Source organism: Manis javanica, chromosome 6 (assembly GCF_040802235.1).
Source record: "Manis javanica isolate MJ-LG chromosome 6, MJ_LKY, whole genome shotgun sequence".
Taxonomy (NCBI): Eukaryota; Metazoa; Chordata; class Mammalia; order Pholidota; family Manidae; genus Manis; species Manis javanica.
The window spans coordinates 65,960,991-65,983,417 of NC_133161.1; the positions used below are offsets into that span (position 1 = coordinate 65,960,991).

Sequence of the window (22,427 nt, forward strand, 5' to 3'; positions counted from 1 at the left end):
ATATAATTTAGATGTACCTCAAAAAACAGATGGCTTTATTACCTCAATTAGAGACAATGTTGTATAAAACCAGAGTTGTAATAGGTTGACATAATGTGGCCTAATAATAAGTTACTTAATGTTCTTAAAGCACTTTAGCTCCAGGAATTTGATAGAGTTATTTTTAAGACCTCCTTTGTTGGATATTCTTATTAAATCCCAAATGGACTGTTCAGAAAACTCAAATGGGTGTTGAGTTTCTGAAACATATTCATGCAAGTGATATTTGCTTGTATGATTGGCTGTGTTTTCATCAGTTATCAATAACATACCACAGTTCACTGAAATCAGTATAACAAGCCCCAGCCCCTCAGGCCAACCTGCCGAAACCTAGAGGAGAAAATTCTTCAACCCAGGGTTCTAAGAAGTGCTGTTGATTGCCTTTGATGGCACAGGCAGAGAGAATTACACAGTAAGATGTGAGACTCATTATGTGCTAGAATTTAGTCTATGGTTATTTGAGCCATTTGCCACTAAAGCAAAACCCCTGTTTTTCAAACATAACTTGTTGGCCGTAAACCAGCCTCCTTTTTCTCCTGCTCTGGCACAAATCTGGGTGGTGCAAAGACTGAGAAATGTCCTAGAGTACTTAGTGGGAATGAAAGACAGCCAGCTGACCCACAAAGATCTGAACTGTGTCCTCTCACTGGCTCTTGGTATGACCTTTGGGTGGGTCTCAACACCTGCCTTTTATTTTATCATCTGTGAAATGAACAAATCAAATGAAAGTGGTCTCTAAGTTTCCTTCTGGTTCTGAGATTTGATGCTATTATTTGTCCCAGTACAAGAAAAATTTAAATCTCATCTAGTGGGAATCAAAGAATTCACCAAGACACAGTACAACTCTTTCTAATACCTGAAAGTAAAATCAACTAAATCAAAACCAGAAAATATTTTCCCCACTAAAAGCAGAGTTTGGTCAAGGCTTAAATGATGTGATCTTTCCCATTTGGTGGACTCTGCATGAAAAAGCTGGCTGCGCTATCCGCTAACTGAAGGGAATACAAAGAAAAAAAAAAAAAGAAGCCAAACATTCAAACCTATGATAGGACAAAGATCTATCCACATTCAGATATATCTTAGAAAGGAAAATTGTAAATTTTTCCAAATAACAGGTTTTTTTTGTATAAAATAATTTGCTCATGGTACGGAATAATGTACACAGAAAGAGGAAATATCAATATTGAAGGAAAATTTTAGAAAAAGATTTTAATAGTGATAGGATTGATACGATGGGAATTTATACTTCACTGTGGTCTAGGGAACTATACAATTATTCAGGCTGTGGCCCAAATGATGAATAATGGGGCAAGATATATCAGGAAGTAAACAATACAAAATAATTGAATAGAGGGAATGTGAAAGAGCCTCCTCAATGAGAATTTGTTGAGAGCAGCACTGTAGTCATGCTGCTTAAGTAATGCCACACTTCCAGCATTTTATTACTAATGATAATTTTTCACTTCCTTGTTGTCTTTGAATGCTTTTAATCCTTCCCTTAGTTGATACATAGGGCCAGTAACATTTTGGTGTTCTGCTAATTTACTGATGAATGGCATGAGAGAATATCCAAGTTATACTCTTGGAGCCAAGAAGGATAACAAATTCCAGAAACTTCAGAGCTTTGGGGTAAATGTTAGAAATTCTACTCTATCAAGGTTATATGCTGCAAAAAAAAAAAAAAAAAAAATAGAAGTGGACCTCCAGTGATAAATTTCTCCAACCTGGGTTAGAAGATGATTGACTTCTCCCTTCTCAGTTGATAAAGTTCTTCTCTACTCTCAATCAGCAGTGTGGGAGATGGCTGAAACTGGGAAAAGATTATGAAACATTACACTGTGCCTTCATTTTGATCCAGATGTAGAACTCAGATACGAGTTTGAGCTGATATTTCACTGGCCCTTTTTTGTGTTTCTATAACCTCATGCAGATAAAAACCTTCTGATATATACAAGTCACCCCAGACTTTGATTCCTTTTAAATATCCCTAAGACCCAAAAATACCATCACTACTGAAATGGAGATCTTGACACTGGCACCAAAACAAATAAAGCCAACATAGATTCTACTATGGGAGAGTATTAAAATTTCTGGAAAAGTTGAAAAAAATATTTCCTGCCTAGCAATGGTCCAGAGCAATCTTCTCTACCATGGTTCTCAAGTGATTGATGAACACTAAAAATTTACTTTTAATAATCAGTCATTCAACAAATATTTATTGAGTGCTTACTCTATGCCACCTGCAGTAATAATAGTGAAAATAGTGCACTTTTTTCTTTAAGGAATTTGCTACAGAACAACTGCCAGAAAGGCATGGGCTTCCAGTTGTCTTTTTGCCAGTCATCATTGTCATCCACGATGTCCTATTTGGTCTGTGTATGTCAACTGCACACCAATTCAAGACCATCATTAGGATTAAGATTGAAGTCTTCAGCCATGGCACATTGTTTCTGTGGGTGCAAAGCTAATTGCCTGATATAAATTGAGAGAACATACAGTTTTCTTTTGAGTCATCTACCCAATCAGCTTAGTGCTGATTGTCATACCTGGGAATGAGAGGCAGGAAACCCTGGGTTTGTATTACCCTTTTGACTTTGGGGAAAAGTCAGGAAATGACTCCAACCCCTAACCAACTCTAATCAGAACAGTTCCAAAGCAGGAGGGCTTTAGTCCATGTCTCCTCTCCAGGAGTCACCTGTTTGCCTCTTAATGGAATTATTCCCCAAGTTGTTAATCTAGAGAAAAAAGAACTGATCTTCTGAAAAACTGCCACTTCCTTGTCCTCTGAGTCTCATTTCACAAAAGTGAAAAGTGTGGCTAACATCCACAGGCTATTTAAGGTACCTAAGTGATTGGTTCCTGGGAGATGCCTTTTTACTTCTGCAATATACCTACTGTTCCTTCTTTCTATTACAAAAGCCCACAAAGCTTCCTCACTTCCTCAAAAACTGCTTTGGGGTGAGGAGACAATGATAATGAACATTCACACGGATACTTAATTTAATGATGCAACAGTTGTCAGTGAGGCTCAGAGTGAGAGAAACCGGAGTTAAGAGCCCACCCTGGCATCTCTAGCATTAGTTTAACAGGGGGAAAATTGCTGAACTCCTCTCTGCCTCAACATCTGATCTGCAAAATGTGAATTCTTACAGCACTTAATACAAGCAGGTGGCTGTGCTTTTGCAGGGCCAAATACCATAATGTGCGTGAACCATTTAGCATAGTGCCTAGCACCTGGCTCAGGGTTCGTGAAATTGAAGCTATTATTGTTACAGTAAGCAGATACGTGAATGTTAAAATCCTCCCAAAGAATGCTGATTTTAAGTGATTATAACATGAACATTTACCCTACTTTCTCTAATCATCTTGCTATTCTCTATCTTGGAGGAGGTTCCATAGGAAAGCCTGTCTCTTAGCTGTCTAGGGGCCGAGTGGCTTCTTGGCTGTATGTTCTGCACTGACAAATACCAACTTAATATGGGCTGTAACCACAAGGTAGACAATAGTGAAAAAGAGAATGGAACCACTATAGGGATCACCTTTACTGGACAGAGACCTTAGAATATTGGACACTGTAAACCTACCTCTTATGTTACAGTTTGAAAGGATCTTGATAAATAATTAAATCCCTTCCCTCATTTCATAAGTAGGAAACTGAGGTCCTCATGTTAATAGGCAGAACTAGGACAAAATTCAGACCACTCTTTCACTTTATATTATATAAATTTTGTGTTATGAAAAATTTCAAAAATCATAGATGCACAAAAATAATGAACTTTTATATATTCATCATCCAGGTTCAATAATTATCAACCTGTTGCCTTTCTTGAACAACCAATTTTGCATCTGAGTCTGGTGCTATTTATATTCCTTTACAGAGCTGTTGAGAACCAATGTCTTACAGAGCATACCCCAGGCAAAGAAATGCAGGAATAGAAAGAGGACATACCACAACAAACAAAGGCAGGCTGTCAACAAATGCCTAAAATGTAGAAAATCTGCTTAAGTGATTTTTACAACACTCTAGAAAACAGAGATTTGTTCTGAAAGGACACTGTTCCTTTAAATTACTTACTGATCCCACCCAGATCTTGCACCCTGGCTAAATGCCTGACCACTCTTGCTTTAACTTAGTCTAATAAACATGAATAAAAGATTGCAAAAGATCCCAAAGCAAAGACAATCTTTATTATCCACAAGAACAGAACAATATCAAATAGCCAACTCCATACCCAAGCATGGTCCTTGCTATTGGTATTTGCTTAACCAGTCTTTAATTCCTGTTTGACAAACTTTATAAGGTAAGAAATAACTGTTTTGTTATAATCACTTGAAATCAGATAGGACCATCTAGGAACTATGGAATATTAAAAGATTTGCATACTTATGTGAAGAAAGCTCATCAAAAATTTTTAGCTTCTGCTATAACTTTAAATTAATTATTAGAAAAGTATGAATAACTGTTAAAATGTAAAATTTTTAAATTTATTTTACAGTTCTTTTTAAAATTAATTTTTTATTTGCAGTCTACCACATAGCAATGTAATGAAGTTAATATCTCTTGGGATGTCTTTTTCTTGATTTGGAACAAGTTTTTTTTTAATTCAGAATTAATTACAGAAAACTTCATAACTTGGTTTGGCAATTTGAATAAAGTATTTGGTCATTTTATCTTCATGTAGAAATAAATGAGATGCAAACACTGAATAAAATTGGTAAACTCTGCCAAAAGATAATTTTATTTTTGATAAATCATAAGATATAAAGTCATTTGGATTTATTGATCATGATATTTATCCAAAATAAATTTCAGGACAAAATGACAAAAATATGGCATTTGTTTAAAGATAATCATTGTTGCTGCATTTATAAAGTATAACCTATAGTACATAGAGACGCTTATATTTCTTTCATTTAACTTAAGGCATTTCTCCCCTGAAACTACTTTGCTTGTATGTGATATCTAAATGAGAGAAAGGTGAAAATTATTTAAAAAGGAGGCAAAATAAAATATGCCAAAAGTGATTAGGAATGGGTGGGCTCTTAAGATGTCAAATTAATAAAGAAAGATTTCTGGAAGTCAAAGAAACTAAAAATCTAGAGAAAGGCGTAAGAGTGTCTTATGGATAATAACAGAAAACAGGAATAGCAAGACTTGGGTTTGGGAGAGGTAGATAAGAGATGTCAAAGCAAATAGTAATAAAATATGAGATATCGTGAGTATTGTTCATGAATAAGTTGTGTTGGTGAACACTGTATACACAAGGCTTCAGGAATGAATTCATGATAATGTGCCAAGAAAATTGTGTGAGCAGGTGCTTAATTTTGGAAAGATAAGTCTTTATTTAAAACCAAGATTAAAGCCCAAAATGGGCCTATGAATAAGAAGGAAGTGGTTTTCTTCTCAGGATTCTGCAAGGAAATCATCTTCTTTAGGTTTTTGAGGAATTTTCTTGATCATGTAGCTTGTGAACTCTCTCTTATTCTCAATGAAATTCAATTCTCAGTGTCTTTTTCCAAAACTTCTGAGAAGTTCCTTTATCTCAACAAAACAGAAAAGTCACATGTAAACCAAAGCATGGTGATGTCACTCCCTGACCCTCTGAAAATGCAATAGCAGCTGTATTTTACTACATAGCCTTATCCTTACACTAATTTTCAGAGTTCAATCCTTCTATATTCTCTCATATTTTACATCCTCTGTGTTCTTTCACTTGGTTAGCAAGGGATTACTCAGGGATGGATGTCCTCCGTGTGTTCTATTTCCTTAGCCCACTTGTTCTTCTTTTTTAAAATACTCAGCCGTCTGCACATCTTAGTATACGTGATCTGAAGAGCAGTTGACATTTTGCCAATTACACTTGATGCACTTGCCAACAGATGCTTGGCCAGTTTAGTAACAAAGTCTGTTTAATAAACGTTCTTCTAGATGATGCTATTGGAGGAACAGACTATGGCATGGAGCCATTCATTGGGCCATTCTTAACCCAACAGCCTTGCTTCCCTTTGGGGTTCCTCGTTCTGGCATGTAGGAAAGAAGTCAGTCACCCATCTCATTCCTCACTGTCTTTGCATATATTTCCACCCTCTATTCAGAGCCTGGAAAAAATCATGCTCATGATTTCCCAGTTCCTATTCTCTGAAGCAAGGTGCCAAGAAGGAAAATGTGATTGCTCTTCCAGACCTTCTGAAGTAAATATAGTTTAAGCAGGCAAGCATTTCCAAACTGTAGAACATTGGTACAAAGTAAGCTTTCTTGTTCCTTGGTGGGTATTCTAAGTTAGCCACCATGATTCTTCTTTTGCCAGGGAGCCTGTGGGTTTAAAAATCATTTGGTGTGTAGCTAGGCATATTGAAGGATGAAGACAGCTGAAGATTTTCATACAGCATTAGATATTTTCATTGTTAATCTATCCACAAAAATAGTTTCACAGGGCTGTTCAGAGGAGTGCTTCCTGATTTCAAGTCCTATTTCTGTCCATTAGTTCTTCCAGCTAACACTGAAAAAAGTGAAAGTGCGGCTTAGAAGATCTATATTTTTTTTGCTCCTGCACTCTTCTGATGCATCATATGCAGCTGAGTCCAGCTTGGAACTCTGGTGGAGGTGAAGCTTCCAATGTAAGAGTAGAAAAGAGAAACTGGAGTCCATGGAAGCAGAAGGGCAATTTAATTTTTGACTTGACCTTTGAACTCATGGAACTTGTACATGTAATATTAAGACTGAAATGGTGGTGGTTCTTTACAACCCTGTAAAAATTTCGGGATCATCAGGACTTAGTTATAATGCAAGTGAACAAAACAACCGTGTAGCAATCTGATATCAACTTGAAGAGTGTGGGTATATCAGAGCAAAGCCTGTGACTGAACCACAGTCACTACAAAGGGTAGGACTGAAATGTTTTTATATGGCTCTCCTCACTTCCTGTGCCCCATTAATAAAATGGGAAATTCAGACTACTTAGATGTAATTCTTTGAATATATAGAAATATTCACTGATAAATGTTTGGCTGTGATGCTACGATTTATTTGGATTAAAAACTTCTAAAATCTCAATATGGCTATTGTTCTATGAACAGGAATGCAAACCCTTTTCTCTTGTTACCTACCAGTTTTTAATTCAGCTGACTTGAAATTAAAAATCGCAAACACTATTCTATTAATGTATTTATAACTGATTTTCTATTAAAGGTGCTACAAGGCAGATGATTTTTCACAATCTACCATAATGTGGAACAAACATTTTGTCTTTTATCTCCTGCTTTTGCCAGCTTTTATGAGTCAAACAACATATGGACAAAGAAAGAAAGGATTGAAGTCCAATTTACTTGCAAGGAAAAATGATCTCCAGGGTAAAAAAAAAATGTTTTGTTTTGTTTTTAATCACAGGCATACCTCAGAAATATTGCAGGTTCCTTTCAAGACCACTGCAATGAAGTGAATATTTCAATAAAAAGAGTCAAGTGAATTTTTTGGTTTCCTAGTGCATACAAAAATTATGCTCAAGATATACTGCAGTCTATTAAATGTGCAATAGTATTACATCTAAAAAAAAGGACATACCTTAATCATAAAATACTTTATTGCTAAAAATTTGCTAACCATCATCTGCGCTTTCAGTGAATCATAATCACTGATCACAGATCATAACAAATGATAATGAAAATGTTTAAGGTATTGCAAAAATGTGACACAGAGATATGAAGCAAGTAGATGCTGTTGGAAATACAGTGCCTATAGACTTGTTTAATTCAGGATTGCCCCATATCTTCAGTTTGTAAAAAACCCAGCATCTGGAAAGTGCAATAAAACGAGGTTTGCCTGTGTTAGTTTAGCCTCTTAAACCACTAATATGAATTTTTCCAAATAGCAGTTGATGAAAATAGCACACTACATACATATATGTGACATTCTATTTTGATATATATTATGGTAATAATACACCCTATATATTTATACAGCATACTTGTAAAAACATCAGTTTTTAGAGTTTTGTAGGATATTTTTACATTTATTATCTCATTTGAGCCTCATAGTAGCCTTGTAAAATGGGCATAACAGAGAAAGCCACTCTCATAAAGAAATTGAGGCCCAGCAAGGTTAAGTGACAAACTCAAGGCCACAGGCAACTTAACTAGTAAGATACAGAGTCAGGATTCACACTTAAGTTTTCTACTTTTAAAGTTTCTTTTTCCCTTACTGTTGCTACAGTGTAATGTGTACAGTCATTTGAAAAGAGTAAGAAACAAAAAACACACCAAAACAAGATGGGGCCTCACCAATATGACCCACAACCTGACAATTAGGCAGAGTATTATTTACTTCTGGACAATTTTGCCCAATATGTGTTGAATTTTTAAACTATAATGCAATTCTTTTTTTCCCCAGTTTAAGCAGATTTTATTTTGGGAAGATGCTCAGAATATATAGTATTTTGTTTATTTGTTTGCTTTTGACTTGCATGATTTTACAAGACGAAAAGAATTTATAAACTTGCGGGAGATTTAGTTTTCTTCAATTTAAGCCCTATCTCCATGCGCCTCTCCTTTTCACTTCCCTCTCTTCTCAAAAACAAATAATACACAACACATCACTTTAGGGCTTTCATTATGCAAAGTTGTTTCATGAGTGTGGATAAGTGTTGTGCCTAACCTATTTGTTCTGTTTCAGACTCCACTTGCTTCATAGATGTTGTCTTCATTGTGGACAGCTCTGAAAGTTCTAAACTTGTTCTCTTTGATAAACAGAAAGATTTTGTGCATAGCTTGAGTGACAGAGTTTTCCAGTTGACATCAGTTTACTCCTTGAAATATGACATCAAACTGGCAGCCCTTCAGTTTAGCAGCTCTGTCCAAATTGATCCACCTTTTTCTTCCTGGAAGGATCTGCAGACCTTTAAACAGAGAGTCAAGTCTATGAATTTCATTGGGCAAGGTACCTTTTCTTATTATGCTATCACCAATGCCACTAGGCTGCTTAGGAGAGAAGGACGTAAGGATGGTGTGAAAGTGGCTTTGCTGATGACTGATGGCATTGACCATCCAAAGAATCCAGATGTTCAAAGTATTTCTGAAGATGCCAGAACTGCAGGAATATTATTTATCACCATTGGACTTTCCACTGTTGTCAATGAAGCCAAACTTCGTTTGATATCTGGGGATTCATCCAATGAACCCATTCTACTGTTAAGTGATCCAACCCTTGTAGATAAAATTCAGGATCGCCTGGTAGGTATTTAATAGGTTGGTTTTATATTTATTTTTTTCTTCACATCATAATATTGATATGTTAGTTACAAATTCTGTAAGCATAGATATGGGATCAAAAAGATAAAAGAAAAAAATTCATCTTGGAAACAGAGAGGAGAATCTTTCTTAAGTCTCCACTTCCTTTAGACCAGATGAACTGGGAAAGTACCAGGCTCATTCCCTGGAAGTGCATTCCGAACATTATTGCTAGCCCATGCTGCAATCGCACATCGCAGGCTCCTGACGTACATCCCATTTGTGCTCAATTTGTGGTTGGCTATATTTGTATTAAGTTGGTCTTTTCCCATTCCACAACTGCAGAATTATTTTGGACTCTGTCTTACCTACTGCCATATTCTGTTCCTGTTATCTTCTTCCTTAGGCGTTAACAGAGCCATCCAATTTACAACCCCTGCAACCTGCAGTCACCCAACAGTTTCTCCCATCAGATCCATGAGGGTCTCTTGATTTGACAGTTGTTACGTTAGTTATGATTGTTAGCTGTTATCAATGCTTTTCACTGATGATTGCCCAGCTGTGTGTGTGCCTTGCTGCTTGAAAAAACACAAGACAAAGGAATCAAAATGAAATCCCTCTTCACATTATTTCTCAAGAAACACACTCCTGGAGAAAATATGGTTGATTAGGTAAAAGCTGAAAATTGATTTTCTTAAAAATACTGACTTTGTTTGCTTTCTTGAGAAGAGGGCAAGGCAAATGTGTTCTTTAGGGACTGAGCATTTCATATGGCTCTCTTCTATAGGTTGCAAAAAATCTCAGGCCTTATTCCCGAGATTGTTTTGCCCTTTTGCCCCTTCTGCCAATCCTTTTCTCCAATATTACTCTTATTTTTTTATCTGTTGTTTTTAGCAGGAGCTGCTGAGTTTAATCTAAATAATAGTTATAATATCTTGAGTGCTCAGTGTATTAAACATTGCTCTGAGTACATATTTTATTTTATTCATTGTTCACAATAATCTTAAAATATCCGTACTATTATTATCTTCATTTTATAGCTGAAAATTGAAGGACAGGCAAACTCCAGAGTGTACATACCTGTAATCAGAATTGCTTGGAAACAGTTAAGCAATAACTTTCCTCCAAAGTTTCTGTTGTTTCTAGCCTTTTTTGCCCTGGACTTTGGGGTGGCTGGGGAGAGTTCTGGTGAGAACAGAAATGGTGGGCCCAGCTCCCAGGGTGCTTGGGTGAGTGCTCACTCTGAGCATCTCTTTTGCATCAAAGGGAAACATGCAGGGGTGTCTGGCTAACTGCCTGGCCCTACCTGTGCCGTAATTTAAGGAGTCCTTACTAGTGGACTTAGAAAATCCCAGCATGTGCAGGAGAGAACCCTGGAGTTGTGATAATGAGTCGCCAGCTGCTGACTATAGAAGATGAGGGACAAGGAGCCCCTTGTTTGGCCAGATGTGCAGGCTCAGAAGGCTCCCTGCAGACAAACCCTCACCGAGAGCTCCTGCCTAACTGAGAACACGGGCTCTTGGCAGCAGGCTTGAAGCAGAACTTTTTGTCTGTTTCTGAGGAACCCAGAAAATGACCAGGCTTGCTGACTACCCTGCTTTTCCTTAGCATCCTGGGACTTCTGCATGTTTGTTCAGATGGGAGTTCTGTGAACAAGCCACCGCTTAGGGGGAGAGGCTCCTTTTCAAACACTTCCAGTATCCAAAGGGCTCACTAGGTTCTTCACTGTTTCAAATTGCCGCCTTGTAGGAGGCAGGACATGATTCTTGGTCAGATGGTTCAAAAATTCCTCATCTATTTCTATTACATTTCTGGTTGAATTTTTAAACTTTTTATTTTGAAATAAATATGTAGTTGCCTTTAAAGAATAAGCTAATTAGGTATAATTTAAGTACAAAACTGCATCTATTTAAACTACACAATTCCAAGAGTTTTGATAGATGTATGTTTTCAAAAGTACCAGCACAATTAGGATATAGACCATTTCCATTACCCCCAGAAGTTTCCCCATGCCTCTTTGCAATATAGCCTTGCCTTGCCTCTGCTACTGATCTAATTCTTGTCATTCTAGGTTAGTGTACACTTTTTAGAATTTTATATAAATAAAGTGTACAGTGTACAGTATTCTTTTTGTGTCAGGCTTCTTATCCCCAGCAAAATGATTTTGAAGTTCATCTGGGTTGTTTTTTGTATCAGCAGTTTATTCTTTAACAACAACAACAAAAAACTATATTAACATTACATTACTGATAAGTCATTTTGTGTGTTTTTTAGAAAGAATTGTTTTAAAGTTGAAGTACAATTGATATACAATATTGGTTTTAGGTGTACAGCATAGTGCTTCAACAATTATATACATTATGAAATGCTCACCACAGTAAGTGTAGTTACCAGCTGTCACCATAGAAAATAAGTCACAGGAATGAAAAGTACAGCATAGGGAATTCAGTCAATAATATTGTAATATCTTTGAATGGTGATAGTTTATTCCTTTTTACTGAGTAGTCTTCTGTTGAATTTAATGGATATGAGACAAATCAAGGAATCACTACACATTCCACAACACTTCTAGTAGAAATTATTAGGTAAGAAACCCATGAAATTTTCCAGTTTTGAATTCCCCGAGAGATCTGAGATTCTAAACTAAAGAGGATATGTAAAATATTTTTAATGCTATTTATTAAGATTTACACAACAGTGTTAATAAGAAACAATCTACCATACATATTATTTTGTCCTTTAGAAGAGTAAGAGAGTATATGTGGAGATCAAAATAAGTTATTTTCTCTATCATTTCTGATATTAAATATTTAAAAAACCATTATGGGACTAAAGACTGTGACCAATTGTTCTTATTCTGAAGAGTATTAAGAAAAATATAAATTTAGTGTGTCCCCCCACTCACATACTAAGAAGGAATCAATGTGATTATTTCTATATCATCTTAGAAACCTATGCTTGATTACTTAATTACAGTTTATTTCACATTTTTTCATGGCTTCCTCTGTTTGGTGCCTTATTTCTGTTCTCTCAGATTTTGTAGTGGCTATTTGGCTACTGTATTAAGTTGCAAATATTTATTGCCATAGAGTTTGTAATCCTTGTTACTAAGTAAGATCTTTATTCTCCTCCCATTTACTATCATGCTAGTAACTTTGGCACCTTCCTTACATTTCTGTCCCCTCCTCCTAGCACTGAACTCATACTCAATCCCCAGTTGGCTACTCCGTCCTAGCCTCCTCCTTTCACGTACACATCATAAAACTTGACTCCATTGTTAAAATGTACCTTCTTTTGCTCGAGGGAGAGTCTGTCTCTATCTTTTCCAGTTAAACTGCAGTCTCCACCTAGATCGTAAGTGAACATGCCCTTCCCCTGCTTTGACCATGTTCTCTCAGCTGTTCTCCACACGGCCTTCCTCTCTGCCCAAGTGAAAGCCCTCACTAGTTTCCAAGGTGTCCAGCTCTGTCCATGTGAGCCCTTCAGTCCACTCATTTTAAATGCGCTTCCTTTGTCTTACCACCTACACTAATCTTTATGACTTTTTTCCTCATAAACTTTGACATATAGGAAGAACAGCATTCCATCAATGAGTTGGTCCTTTGCATTCCTCTCCTTGAACTTACCCAGAAAACCCACCTATTCTGAGAAGCATCATGTTACCCTCCCTCCCCACACACCTAGCTCCTCTGTCCCACGCTGCTTGCTCTGCACTGTTCTCTGGGCCGATAGACTAGAAGTGCCCCTAGGGATGGAGCTTTGTTCTTTGTTTGAAACAGTCTTGTCTATTGTACAGTTTTGGGTCCATTTTTGTTTCCATAGAAATATGAATTCCAACAAACACAACATCAAATGACTTCCAGAAATAATTAGTTGTGTTGTTATGGTTTTAAGCCTCATGGCACATATTTTTAAGGAATAATATGGCAAAGCAGAAATTAAATTTCCAGAGAGCTGGAAAAAAGTGTAAAATTACATACCAAGCACAGAAGCACCTAAATTCATGAGTTTAAAAACAGATGTTGGATAATAGAAGGATATTGCTTATCATAAAAAGCTTCTAAAGTGACAAAACTTTGAATTTTTCTTTATTTCAGTCGTTGTTTTAAAAATCACAATTTGACTTGAATTATTCATTGACTTATTGTCTCTTGAATTCCTTTTCCCTAGCTTCCTCCTAGAAAAAAACAAGATTCTGACATGTGTTTTAAATATTTTCATAATTTGGATCATATTTTATATATCCATTTGTAAGATGGTTTCTCACTTAATGTTTTGGAGATTTTTCTATGTTGAAATGTGTAGGTCCAATCCATTCATTTTGCCAATTAGTATTTCACTTATTGACTCATTGTAGTATTGATAGATATTTTAGTTATTTCCAATTTTTCACTATTAAAAACAAATGCTGAAATATACAAGGAACAAGAATTTCTCTAGGGTATGTCTGGAAGGGACGTCAGGATAACAGTAGAAATAAGGACTTGTCCGGGTAGCCTATAGCTAAAGTCTACACATTGTCAGCTTTCTGGGCACAGCCAAGTGTTCTAGAGAGGGGGAATGCCATTTTGTATTGAGTCTGTCAGTGTACCATTTCTCCATAGATGTACTACTTCTTACAGATACAAGTCTCATCTGCTCTCAGCTTGGATTTAAATGGCTAGTAATTTAATATCACTGGGGTGTCAAGGAGGTGGATGGAAGAGAAAAAAAAGAATATAGGTGAGACTGAATTTTGTAGAGTCTGTGGCTGGAGTTTTATGACTTCTGAGACCATTTCATCAAAACTTCTCATTTTATGTATGTGGAAAATACCCAGAAGGATTATAGGACTTGCCCAAGGCCACATGGCTGGTTAATGGTAGAAGCAAAATAAAATCCATTTATAACACTTGAATTAATTAAACTAATATTTTCCCCTAAGTTTTCCTCCCATTAATCACAAGAGCCACTGAAAGCATTTTACTGTATTGTCCCTCTATGCTATTAGTTTGTATGGAAATAAAAAGCAGTAAAACAAAACTAAAGGGATGTGGAATCCTCCAAAAAGGTACAACTCTGACTTATCCTTAACTTCCTCATGATGTCATTTTTAGTATCTTGCAACAAATAGTCTAGTGTTTTTTATTTGTTTTTTTTCTCATATGCAGATTGCCTCTTTTGGTTCAGTCATAATGCAATGGTTTGACTCATAATTTCTACCTTAAGAGAGCAATAATTCTATCTAGAAACATATGCTAATTTCTTTCCAGTATTTGACTTCAGACATGGCCTCCAGTGTACACCTGTCTGGTAGAACCCCATTGACCTGACGTGGGATAGTGAGGCCTAGCTGTTGGACAAAAACCAGGTTTTGAGTTTCTCTAAAATTATGAATATGAACCCATTTTGAAAAATATTCTGGTTAATTCATTCCTGTGTGGTTAAGTATGAAGAAGCACTGAACTTGGTCAGGTGGCTCAGCCCAAGCGTGTGACCTTGGGCAAGTCACAGCACTGCTGACCCAGGTTTCCTTATAGCAAATGAGAGGTTACACCTGATTGACTTCTAAGGTTCCCTAACAGTTAATGACATTATTACCTTAAAGTTAATGTTTTAATGCTGAAAAACAAGTGCACATATGTATAGAGATGAAAAAATAAAATAAAATATACATTTATGTATTCTGCCTAAGTCTTTGTAAGCAGAAGTGGGAAATTTCTCATTATGACTGATTATTATATGACTCAGAATGTTCCCTGGGTGGTTGGCTGGTAGACTTTATTGCTTTTACAAGGATAAAAAGGCTGAATTGCTATTCTTCTTGGAAATTGCATATCCCATAGGGAATAATTAAGGCTAATAAGAAGGTGGTAGCAGAACCATGAATTGAGTTAATGTTTCATTCTTTTTTCCCTCCTAGGATATCTTATTTGAAAAGAAGGTAAGCACCACATGCTTTGATTACTGTGAATTCCTCTAAAAGTTTGCATAACCAAATCAGTATTATAAATCACATTAGAAGATACAGCGTGACTAAATAAAAATGCTTAATTCTTTTTACAACAAGCCCCTCTATTTTGAGGCAGTCATCTGATTTCTTTTATGCCACCATATCTACTGCAGACTGGAAAGTGTTTAAAAAGTAAGAAATATTTAATATGATTTTAGAAATCAATTGTAAGCAGATGGCATATTGTTTGCTTACTTTGATATGACTTCCTTTATTCTAAGCATGTCTCTGACACCAGCTACTCATGGGGGTGTTCCACCTAGGGAGGTGTGTGGTATTGGCCAGGGTTAGGCCTCTGTTCCTCAGAGGCAGAGCTCAGTCACCCCCTGCTGCCTAATGATTGACTTTAAGCTCATTCTCCTTCCTGATGGTAGCAACTAGACCAGGTGGCAAAGTACACTGGTCAGTGTGGGTTGGAAAGTATTTAGCACGGTAGATGCTCATCAGCTTGCTGAGGACTCCAGTACTAGACATGCATTTCTTAATGTAGTTAGGAACATCTGAGCTTTGTTCTATAAACCGCTTATCTAACATCAGGAAATTAATAGGTAGTATTGCAAAATATATGAGGAGCCAACCAAACCTTCTAGAGCACCAGGTCTTACTGAATTATACTTGCTAAGTTACACCGTTATTTTATGTGCCATTAAGACAGGAAAAAAACTCTGCCAATTAAACTATGATATAGTAACTTCTCAACAACAGCAATTTTCATTTTATACTTAGGGTAATAGTCCTTTTAGATTTAATTAGATACATATTTTTAAAATCTTCTATCACTTTTCTACATACATTAAGGGAGAATATAAGCAAACTAAATTGGTTATTTCTAAAACTTCTTCAAATCCTGAGTCTAAATCACTTTTTGTCTTGGAGTCACTTTTGCCCTTGTTTTTCCACACAATGCCGGCCTCTGTGCCATCAGGAGCTTGGCGATGAAGCATTTCTGGAGAGGGCTCCAGTAGGGTTCCTGGAGCTTTCCTTCATTCCATTCTGTGAATTTTGAAGTGCATGTGAAGGAAATAAAAATTTCATCATAATCAGGCCTGATTCATATAAAACTCATCTGATTTCAGAGATATTGAAGAAAAATGTGCATCTTGAAATTGATAAAATATGGTATAGAGTAAATGTTTTCCTTTGTTGAGTAAAGTATTTATTTCTGTATTATTGAGCTTTGATGTGTTATATAAGAGAAACAGTAGAAATTCCAAAAATCCACTGAAAATTTTTATTTTCCCCTCTTAAGTGGCAACTAGATGTTATATATGGGATGGGAGTTCTATTTTATTTAATCATGGAAATGTTTAATAATACCCTATTAGCTGGCTCTTACTAGATCTGAGTTTTCCTAGAATTTAATAGGGAGCTGCAAAATCTTCATAAATTCGCAAGGTACAATTTCTGCAAGGGAGTGTTCTATTTAGTTATTTACTGAATGAGATTTTAAATGTTATATTCCACTGTGTGTTAATTGTATTTCATTATTGATTCAGTGTGAACACAAGATCTGTGAATGTGAGAAGGGGGATCCAGGTGATCCAGGGCCTCCCGTGAGTATATTTCTACTTTGCACTTTGGATCAAGTCAGGAAGATGACAGCTCCACTCACACTTGAAAACACTAGGGCTGTTCTGTGCTGTTGGAAGGTAGTTGTGTACAAATAGCAGCAAAAATGGAAATGCTGTTTCTTTCTTTTATTCCTAATGGGATACATTCTGCCCTTAGAAATAAGCCTAGGATTGTGCTGACCTGAACTAAGGGTAGATTTGGTTCAAAATGATGAAGTTGTTTTCACAAAGGATATTTCAGCATCACTTCCAATGTGGTAACCGAGGCCAGAATTTCTCAATCCTGAACTGAAATTTTAGAAAAAGAGATCATGCAAATCCTCAGTGCTTTAGGCAAAACTTTATCCTATCCCACCCAGAAGCAAGTGGCACAAACCTCCCTGGAAGTTAACTGTGGCTTCACTGTATCCACAGACAACACTGTGTGGCCTGGCCAGGAGGAAGCTGGTCAGGAAGCTTTGGGGAATAGAGTGAATTAATGAAGTGGAAGTAACCACTTGGAAGCCAGAGGTAAATAGCAGGATTTACAGTGACTCAGTACTTGAAAAGAGAATCCCAAAAGGAGAACTTCCTTTATATTCTGGCCTAATATCTGGTAGGTACCATGTCTATACTGGGAGGGCATTTGCAATGACATCATGATGACTGGAGATGCTGAGCATTCCTCTGACTCATATCATTAGATGCATCCATACTGCAATTCACTATTCCATTTACATGTGATCTCAAAACTTAGAGGCCAAAAGCCTAGTAGAGATATTTCACAAAAATGCATGGATACAAGTTTTGAACTAATTCTTGTATCTGGAGTTTTTTTTTCAAACCATTCCACCAATCAAGGGAGTGTTTGTCTTTTTTTTTCTTCAAAATATAAGTAGGATACATTACATGATAATGTGGAAGAGAGTAGAAGCTGGTTTCTAAACTTCTCTTCCTATGAAGTCTTAGTTTATACTTGTTACATCAAGAGATTGACTAGGGAAGGTTTACTTGGGATATTCAATTATGGTTTGGAATAAACAGGAAGATAGTTTATAGTTGCTGAACTAATCTGATCATTTAGTCACTCAGTGTTGTTGGAGATTACTGTACTGTTTTAATGGGTAGCCATAGAACTGTGTTATTTAACATTTATTGAATGTCCCCAAAATCAGTTCTGAGAAAAGCAAGCTTTTTGGCAGTTTGAGAATGGGAAAACAAAATGCATTCTGGAACAAGATTAAAGAACTCTCTTCTCTCATCTTTTGAGATTGTCCCTTGGACATCAGGAAGAGGGAGAAATTATCCTCTTTAGGGCAAATGTAGAGAATCTGCCTACTCAAGACTGTGCAGTCTTCCTGGTGTGGAGATAAGGAGAGATCAGAGTTGAATCTCTGATGTGCATGTAAAGCTTTTCACAGTCTTCCCTCATTTTATGGGATGAATCTAATTAGAAATTATTACAAGGTGTAGGAAACTAGTAGGATGCCCTGTTCAATATCATATTTTCCCCTTTGCTTTCAGGGTACACATGGAAACCCAGGTATCAAAGGAGAGCGAGGACCAAAAGGAAACCTGGTAATGCATAAAGATATTTCCTTTAAACCAGCATATCGCCTTTTAGATTTATTTAAAGAACAAAAATTAAGAAAACAAAGAGCATTGCAGCATCTGTCAATGCCAAAAATCTGATGATTTCTGTAAAGAATATAGGATGCGCATTTCCTACTCTATCTATCTGGCTTGTGTTAGTTTGCATTTACAAAATTCTAAGTAACATATGACAACTATTTTACTCAACAACTGTAGGAAACCTAGAGATATGGAAAAATATAGAAAATTGTACATAAGTAATGGTGGCCCAAATTAATTACCACAATGGTCAATGAATTACTAACAGATATCCCATATCAGATTGATGTTGGCTCTTATGTTTTTATACACCCACTTTATACATAACAGACCTATGATAATAATAGAAAAAAAACACCAGATTGTCTCTTACTCCTAGACCATTTTCAGGCATTTCCTCAATTTTTTTCTTTGTGTACACATTTTTAAAAAGTCCTCAATTATTATTTTAAAAATCAGATCATGGTTAGGATGATAGTCTTATGGTCTTCCAAGTTCAAGAGCAGCTCAAGGAATCACAGGAGAGAGATTAGCAATATAACTACTCCAAATTTTAAGACAATATTCTGCATAATGAAAACTAATAATTAAAATACAGAGGAAAACATACTGGGAAATATTTTCATCAAATACAATGGACTGTGTTACTTTCTGTATTGGCCAAGACTACAAAACAGATGAGACAACATCAAACCTCTAGTAATTAAATGATCAAAGGACACAAACAATTTTCAAGAGAGGAAGTAAAACTAGTAAATGTTTAATTTCACTGGATAGTGAATGAAATTTAAATAGAGACAATGAAGTATCCTTTAATACTAATTATTCACATTTTACAAACTTTGGAGTCCAGTGTTGTTGGGTAGGCTGTTTGTCAGAGAGCAATTTTCTAGTTTACAATGTTTGTTTCTTTTCTGTTTCCAATTTGCAAAAACATTTCTTACAGTAGGTAACAAAGCAACATCAAAATAATAACTAGTGATAGCAATGTGGTGATAAAAGTGGTTTGCTCTTTATTGCAAAGGTAGGCACAGCATTTTGGAAAGCAATTAAGTACTGCCTAAGTAGCATTCAAATAGTCAAAATTTTTACCCAATAACTCTGTTTCTGAGAATATATTTAGGGAGATAATATAATAAGTTACATGCATGAAAGTATTTTTGCCAAATGCCTGCTTGTCAAGGAGTATTGTTGGGTGAGTTTACAATACACACACAAGGACATGCATACAGCCCTACACTCACATGCTATTGGTCCAAATTGATGCCACAATGTCTTCTTTTTGCTTTGTTCAAGAGTTGTTATAAGTCTATGCTCACATGTCATTTATTTTTATTTATTTATATGTATTAAAAAAATTTTTTTTGGTATCATTAATATACAACTACATGAGCAACATTGTGGTTACTAGATTCCCCCCACTATCAAGTCCCCACCACATACCCCATTACAGCCACTGTCCATCAGTGTAGTAAGATGCTACAGAGTCACTACTTGCCTTCTCTGTGCTATACTGCCTTCCCCATGCCCCCTACATTATGTGCGCTAATCATAACACCACTTATTCCCCTTATCCCTCCCTTCCCAGCCATCCTCCCCAGTCCCTTTCCCTTTGATAATGGTTAGTCCATTCCTGGGTTCTGTGATTCTGCTGCTGTTTTGTTCCTTCAGTTTTTTCTTTGTTCTTATACTCCACAGATGAATGAAATCATTTGGTACTTGTCTTTCTCCGCCTGGCTTATTTCACTGAGCATAAAACTTTCTAGGTCTATCCATGTTGTTGCAAATGGTAGGATTTGTATTCTTCTTATGGCTGAACAATATTCCATTGTGTATATGTACCACATCTTCTTTATCCATTCATCTACTAATGGATACTTAGGTTGCTTCCATTTCTTGCCTATTGCAAATAGTGCTGTGATAAACATAGGGGTGCATATGTCTTTTTGAAACTGGGATCCTGCATTCTTAGGGTAAATTCCTAGGAGTGGAATTCCTAGGTCAAATGGTATTTCTAGTTTTAGTTTTTTGAGGAACCTTCAAACTGCATTCCACAATGGTTGAACTAATTTACATTCCCACCAGCAGCTTAGGAGGGTTCCCCTTTCTCCACATCCTTGCCAACATTTGTTGTTGTTTGTCTTTTGGATGTTGACCATCCTAACTGGTGTGAGGTGATATCTCATTGTGGTTTTAATTTGCATATCTCTGATGATTAGCAACATGGAGCATCTTTTCATGTGCCTGTTGGCCATCTGAATTTCTTCTTTCAAGAAGTGTCTGCTTAGCTCCTCTGCCCATTTTTTAATTGGATTATTTGCTTTTTGTTTGTTGAGGTGCATAAGCTCTTTGTATATTATGGATGTCAACCCCTTATCGGATATGTCATTTATGAATATACTCTCCCATACTGTAGTATGCCTTTTTGTTCTACTGATAGTGTCCTTTGCTTTACAGAAGCTTTTTAGTTTGATATAGTCCCACTTGTTCATTTTTGCTTTTGTTTCCCTTTCCTGTGGAGATGTGTTCATAAAGAAGTTGTTCATGTTTATGTCCAAGAGAGTTTTGCCTATGTTTTCTTCTAAGAGTTTTATGGTTTCATGACTTACATTCAGGTCTTTGATCCATTCTGAGTTTACTTTTGTGTATGGAGTTAGACAGTAATCAAGTTTCATTCTCTTGCATGTAGCTGTCCAGTTTTGCCAACACCAGCTGTTGAAGAGGCTGTCATTTCCCCATTGAATATCCATGGCTCTTTTATCATATATTAATTGAGCATCTATGCTTGGGTTAATATCTTGACTCTCTATTCTGTTCCACTAGTCTTTGGGTCTGTTCTTGTGCCAGTACCAAATTGTCTTGATTAGTGTGGCACTGTAGTAGAGCTTGAAGTTGGGGAGCATAATACCCCCAGCTTTATTATTCCTTCTCAGGATTGTTTTGGCTATTCAGGGTCTTTTGTGGTTCCATATGAATTTTAGAACTATTTGATCCACTTTGTTGAAGAATGCTCTCAGTATTTTGATAGGGATTGCATTGAAACTATAGATTGCCTTAGGCAGGATGGCCATTTTGACAATATTAATTCTTCCTACCCAAGAGCATGGGATGAATTTCCATTTATTAGTGTCCTCTTTAATTTCTCTTAAGAGTGTCTTGTAGTTTTAAGGGTATAGGTCTTTCACTTCCTTGGTTAAGTTTATTCCTAAGTATTTTATTTTTTTTGATGCAATTGTGGATGCAATCATTTTCCTGATTTCTCTTTCTGCTAGTTCATCGTTGGTGTATAGGAATGCCACAGATTTCTGTGTATCAATTTTGTATCCTGCAACTTTGCAGAATTCAGATATTAGTTCTAGTAGTTTTGGAGTGGATTCTGTAGGGTTTTCATGTACAATATCATGTCATCTGCAAACAGGGACAGTTTAACTTCTTTACCAATCTGGATGCCTTTTTTTCTTTGTGTGTGTGACTGTCATGGCTAGGACCTCCAGTACTATGTTGAATAAAAGTGGGGAGAGTGGGCGTCCTTGTCTTATTCCTGATCTTAGAGGAAAAGCTTTCAGCATCTCACTGTTAAGTATGATGTTGGCTGTGGGTTTCTCATATATGGCCTTTATTATGTTGAGGTACTTGCCCTCTATACCCATTTTGTTGAGAGTTTTTATAATGAATAGATGTTGAATTTTGTTGAATGCTTTTTCAATGTCTATGGAGATGATCATGTGGTTTTTGTCCATCTTTTTGTTGACGTGGTGGATAATGTTGATGGATTTTTGAATGTTGTACCATCCTTGCATCCCTAGGTTGAATCTCACTTGGTCATGGTGTATGATCCTCTTGATGTATTTTTGAATTTGGTTTGTTAAAATATTGTTGAGTATTTTTGTATCTATGTTCATTAGGGATATTGGTCTGTAGTTTTCTTTTTTTTTGTGGTGTCTTTGCCTGGTTTTGGTATTAGAGTGATGCTGGCTTCATAGAATGACTTT

General features: G+C 36.3%; 1 protein-coding gene across 6 annotated transcripts in view; it reads left to right on the plus strand.

Annotated features, from left to right (window-relative positions):
• The first annotated feature begins 4,202 nt into the window (after positions 1 to 4,202).
• The window catches only part of COL28A1 (collagen type XXVIII alpha 1 chain), a 185,470-nt gene continuing 167,245 nt past the window's right edge, over positions 4,203 to 22,427 (plus strand). For 5 of the 6 annotated variants that reach the window (XM_073238793.1, XM_073238792.1, XM_073238791.1 and 2 more), the window contains exons 1-6: positions 4,203 to 4,340; positions 7,229 to 7,389; positions 8,708 to 9,264; positions 15,164 to 15,184; positions 16,750 to 16,806; positions 18,328 to 18,381. In XM_073238793.1, coding sequence (XP_073094894.1) covers positions 7,266 to 7,389; positions 8,708 to 9,264; positions 15,164 to 15,184; positions 16,750 to 16,806; positions 18,328 to 18,381 — 813 coding nt within the window. In that variant the 5' untranslated portion in view covers positions 4,203 to 4,340; positions 7,229 to 7,265. The remainder of the gene's footprint in view (positions 4,341 to 7,228; positions 7,390 to 8,707; positions 9,265 to 15,163; positions 15,185 to 16,749; positions 16,807 to 18,327; positions 18,382 to 22,427) is intronic. The other variant, XM_073238794.1, reaches the window with a different exon arrangement.